Source organism: Arachis ipaensis, chromosome B01 (assembly GCF_000816755.2).
Source record: "Arachis ipaensis cultivar K30076 chromosome B01, Araip1.1, whole genome shotgun sequence".
Lineage (NCBI taxonomy): Eukaryota > Viridiplantae > Streptophyta > Magnoliopsida > Fabales > Fabaceae > Arachis > Arachis ipaensis.
The window spans coordinates 26,107,491-26,113,300 of record NC_029785.2 but is presented as its reverse complement, the minus strand read 5'-3'; the positions used below and the strand labels follow the sequence as shown (position 1 = coordinate 26,113,300).

General features: G+C 28.8%; 1 protein-coding gene across 1 annotated transcript in view; it reads right to left on the bottom strand.

The window, feature by feature from the left end:
• The window catches only part of LOC110265613 (zinc finger BED domain-containing protein RICESLEEPER 1-like), a 10,085-nt gene continuing 4,908 nt past the window's right edge, over positions 634–5,810 (bottom strand). The window contains exons 5-9 of the mRNA XM_021108658.1: positions 5,234–5,318; positions 5,011–5,148; positions 1,279–1,352; positions 874–939; positions 634–702 (exon numbers count right to left, since the gene is read on the bottom strand). Coding sequence (XP_020964317.1) covers positions 634–702; positions 874–939; positions 1,279–1,352; positions 5,011–5,148; positions 5,234–5,318 — 432 coding nt within the window. The remainder of the gene's footprint in view (positions 703–873; positions 940–1,278; positions 1,353–5,010; positions 5,149–5,233; positions 5,319–5,810) is intronic.

The following is a 5,810-nucleotide window of genomic DNA, read 5'->3' as shown; positions in this document are numbered from 1 at the left end:
AACAAATGTTGCCAAAATTAACCATCACGAGTTTCTCTCTTCTACCTAACTGTATGCTCTACTTACCCACTGTACCAATCTATAACCTTCCTTGGTACAATGAATAACATTTTACTTTGATTACCACACTCTAATATCAAACTATCAATACATATGATGATCAAGAACTAATAAATCTTTGTTATTTATTCACCGAAATAGCAGCAGCTACAGGATCAAGTTTTCAACAATGAAGGATTCAGATGTAACTTAGTGGATCCACGAACATTCGTGTTGGCCCAAAACAATCATTTCACCAGAAACAGCAAACTCAAATACTATAGAACATGCAGAATAGTGAAGGTGGAAAAAGGAATATAAGAAACAATAATAGAAGTTATAAGGTTATGGCTCATTAAGTCCCGTATCAACCCAAAGATAATTTGGAATTAAAATATTAACAGCAAAAATTTTTACACTTAAACTTTTTACTATAAATTATTGTTGAATTGAATTGGGACTAAGTAAGTCATAATCACAAAAGTTCAATTATTGTTTCTTATATTCTTTTTCGGCCTTAACCATTTTGTGTGTTCCATGCTACTTGAATTTGTTGTCACTGTTGAAGTGATTGTCTCGAACCAATAGGAATATTCACAAATCCACCACTGTTATCTCTGAACCCTTCGTAGTTGAACACTCGATGCTATAGCTGTTGTTGGTCTGGTGAATTAATAACAATTATTTGCCATCACATGGCCACCAAAAATAATGATAATTGGATATTATAGTATGGTGATCAAAGCAACATATTATTTGTGGTATAAGAAAAAGACATGGATTAGTATGACTGGTAAATAGAAATTACAATTGAGTAGAAAATAGAGAGATCACCTCCACTACAGTGGATGATTCTCTTTCTCCTATACCCTTTCTCCATTCCATTCCTTGTAATTTCACCTATAAATAAAAGAAAGATTAAATTATACTTAAAAATACTAATGAATATTCACGAATCAAAATTAAAAATGTTAATGTGCACAAAAAAGTATAATAAAAAACATGGTGCTTTAAAAACGTCACCAAGATCGAATCCTTCAAATTTAAGAAAATTTATACATGCAAATAAAATGATTATATATTTTTCAAATGAAATTAGAAATACATGTATAATAAAAAAATATCTAAAAAAAGAAAACAAAACAGTAATTAGAGTAATTATTTATATTACAAATACACAAAGAATAATATCTTAAAAATGATTCACAAAGACATAACCAAGGAGTAACATTTATTTACCTCAAATCTCCGGTGGACGTTCTTCTCCCAAGACAACCTGCTCCAATAATTCGTTGGATCCGACAAAAACAGCACTTTCAGATCAGTATACTCAAATCGCAACATGAAGAAAAAACAGTTAGTTCATATATATTTTTTCTAAAGTTAGAAAAACATATAGTTGAAAATGAAATAAATAAAAGGTAATAATTCAAACAGATTGGAGTAAAAAAATGTTAAAAACACACACAAAAAATATCAAATTAAACATTATTTACATAGACATAAGAAAGAAGTAAAATGATTCACCTTAAACTTTAGGGTTACGGATGGAGCTATGTATTCGCATGTTTCTGAAAATTAATTTTTTGGTTAAAGTAGAATAATAAAAATAAGGATAAGTTTTTTACTCATTTTATCAAAACAGAGTTAAAAAAAAAGGCGGAATTGCTACATAAACAACCAAGAAGAAAAGAACTTAAAAATCATAAAAATAGACAAAGAACAAAATAAAGAATAGTAAAAAAATACATAACAACTTTGCATCAGTAATCCAAAAAGTAAATGGTTTACGATAAAATATGCATCGATAAAATAAATACTCAATAACATAAAAGAATTTTATATGTTTTTCAACTTTTTACAACATAAGTTTTTTATTAATGAATTGCATAAAATTGTATCATTTAAGAATGAGAAAAATAGGATTCAAAATTAATAAATATGACATCACTAATAAAAAGATTAAAAACTGATTTAGTATCAACAGTGAAAAAAAATAAAGATCTAATATTTTAATATAGTTAAAAAATTCATCTGTAAGAATCCCTATTTTGAATATGACCAACAATGAAAACTAACAACTGGTCTCTACATGAACTCTATATTATAGTGTTTTCAATGTCTATGTTATTATGCACTGACTAAGTTTGTATGTATAAGCTTCATAAAAAATTTGCTAGTCTTTGTGAGTATAGAGAACTTCATGGATTGCATCGTCTAGCGCCTGCTGCTGATCTTTTCATTATGACATGATGCAAAATTTTGTTACCTATTTACAGTTTACATATTAAACATATATTGAAAAAATAGATTCAGTAGTAATTGGGTAAAATATACTGAATACACCATTCATTATATTCAAAAAAAAAACTTATTGTGTTTCCATAAACAGTGACAATGAGAATAGGGTTATTAATATAAAATATATAGTTAAACTTACTCTACAGTGAATAAACTAATCATGAATGAAAATCATGAATTTAGAGAATGTTTGACATACATCTCAAATGTATATGCATATATACATTGACAATGAATTATTTTATAGTTGCATATATTCATTGAATTTAGTTCCTTTATGAAATGGGGTATATAAACAAAGCTATGAGAAGCGATAATGAAAAGATTCAGAAACAACTTCCCAAAAAAAATAATAATAAGTAAATTGTTTGAGTTTAGTTACAAGAGCCTGAAAAATATGGTAAGTGAATGAACTTATTAACCCACTCAAAGACAAATTATTAACTAATGATTTGTTATGCGTATAATGTTAATACAACTCCTTGTGTTTTAAAATAACAAAATTATATTCTATGTGGATTCAAGCAATTATCTATAAATTGATGACATTCTGATATACCTTAATAATATATGATGTCCTAAAAGGGTTTTTTTTTGTTAATTGTTATTTATAATTTTGTGCCATAAATGTCAAAATTGTGTATTAAGAGAATTGCGTATTCACTCTCAAGTTGACATGAGAGCTAATAAGATCCAAATATTTTTGAAATTACTATATCTAATAAAACAAACAAACAATCGAATAGAAAATCATGACTGATTTTGTAGTGTACATATAGCCTTGCCATCATTTTAAGTATATGCATTAATAGCAACACTAATAAAAGAAGATAAATGCATGCACCAAAAGAAGAAATTATTGATGATATGATACAATTGAGAAGTGTCTTAAAATTATTGCTAACACAAACATATAGAACAGGTAACATTTTAGAAAACTCACAAGACATAGAAATGATTGTTTCGGGTGTCACAATGTCAATGCTAAAATAATCAAAGATTAGTGCACATTTCCATTTAACTCCTAACAACATTTCTTTCTAACCTCATGGGTAATGCTCATGCTAAACTAAGGTAACAATGAGTATTTATAATTCAAAAAGTAAAAAATAATTTAATAAAGGAAGAGCTGACAGCTAGAACATTTATTGCAATGAGAGTTAATTATCCCCACCCCCATCTTTTCCTCCTCACTGAAGATAAGACAATGCAATAGCAGGACCGAAATAGTATGGATATGATTCCAATTAGAAATTGATCGGCTAGCTGGAGCTTTGAACGAAGATAGCAGCCAAACCTATGGAAATGGTATGCTGATAGTTAGCTGAAACAGAGAGTAGAATTTGCAAGTGCCGATGAGTGAGAAATCAAAATAAGCCATGCATATTATAAAATGCAACTTAGCAAAAACATGAACAAACTCATTGTATATTATAGAATAGTTTTCTAAACATCATAGAAACTAAAGGAAAAAAATATTAACAGAACCAAAATTCACAATTATAGAAGTGAATCACATTAGTTTTGCAAAGAAATAACCTAACACTCGATTTAACTTTTTAAGTCAATACAAATTCAAATAAACAATTACTGGTGACAAAAAAGATAAAGAATAACATGAGAATTAAAGACAAATAGCAGATATCCACCAAAAATTTTTTATTGTTTAATTGCATAAAATTATATCATTTAAGATTGAGGAATATAAGTTTCAAGATAAAAAAATATGCCATTCATAATTAAAAAAAAATTAAAAACTGATATAGTATCAACAGTCAAAATAAAATAAATATCTAGAAAAGATAAAAACTTAAAAAAATAATAGCCTTTCTAAAATAAATAACCAATCAGATAAGAATTTAAACATGAGACGAACCAAAAAAGAACAAAATAAATAATAGTAACAAAACACACAAGTTTTCAAAATACAACCTAACGAATGAAACAACTGAAATTAGACTCTATAAATTGGGAGAAAATATTTCTTACAGAAATGAGAGAAGTATAAAGAGAAAACCTATAAATAAGGGACAAACATAAATTTGACTGTCAAGAGAGACGGTTAAAAAAAAAGAAAATAGGCAAACAAACATGCATTCATAAAATAAATGCTCAATAAACGATTACAACTCAACTAACACTATATTCGTATACATTTTAAAGAAAATAAGAAGGCACCTAATAAATTACCTAGTTTAATACCCAAGAAGAAATAAGGCCGAAATAATTATAGGATAAAAACCCGATGATGACTGGTGTACAGTTATATATAAATAAGGTACAAAGGATATTTTGACTCTCAATAGAACACCATAAAAAAAGGAACAAAAGTGCATTTAAAACTCAATTTGGTTGCGACAAAAAAAAAGACAAACAGAAATAATGAAAATAAATAGTAAGGAACCAGGTAACAACTTCTCAAGATACAAAAAGAGGACGACAATAGTTAGATTTTAACCATATCAAATTTTATAGGTTTTCTCACTTTTTACAACAAAAGTATTTTATTATTCCAAAGGCATAAAATGATATCTATTAAACATCATGGAAAAAGCAAAAAGGATTTAAATATGAATATACAAATTTGTTCAGTTTTAAAAAGTGATTTTCAGGTATAATAAGACAAAACAGACACAACCTAAAACTTGAAACTAATTAAGTTTAGCTTACATTCATGTTCTCCCCATTTGCCATCAGAAAGTTCCTTGTAAAGTATGCGGCCCAATTGCAAGAACCAATCAACTGTCACATCTTCAGCAACAATACCAAGATCGTCCAAAAGCTTGCTCTGGGCAGCGTTGCTCACATCTGGAAATGCAAGAAGAAGCATTACTTAGCAGTGATAACAACAAAGATCATAGTCTTTCAAACAAAAAAGCTAAAAACAACATACCAAGCGCATTCTCCTCAATAAGCACAGATTCGCGGTACAGTGGATGGCTGCAGCAGGTGTTAGTCCACACAAGAGGGAAGATTACCTTTGTGCCAGATCATTGCTTCATAAAAAATAGAGAATCTCAGTCAAGACATCGAATTATAGAGAATAATATTCGAAAAGAGGCATCCAAACATACATATGTTGTAAGACCCAGAACTTTTGAAAAAGGGTGATAAACCCATATTTTATGATGTATTTTGTGCTCAATTTAAGTGATTTATTCAATCCTTCACCCACTTATTCATGTAATTTGCAAGGTTTTACTTTCCCTTCCTTATTATGTAATATATGTAAAAAACATGTTTCCTATGCTTTAGAAATATTAAAATTAATCATCCTTTATTACCATTTGATGCCGTGATTTGTGTGTTGAGTGCTTTCAGGCTTTATAGGGGAGGAATGACTTAAAGGATGGAAAGGAAACATACAAAAATGAAAGGAAAGCACAAAAATGGAGTTTTGAAGAAAAGGGCAGCGACGCGAACGCATGGACGAAGCGGCCGCGTGCCCAGCGCGAAAAGGCAGCGACGCA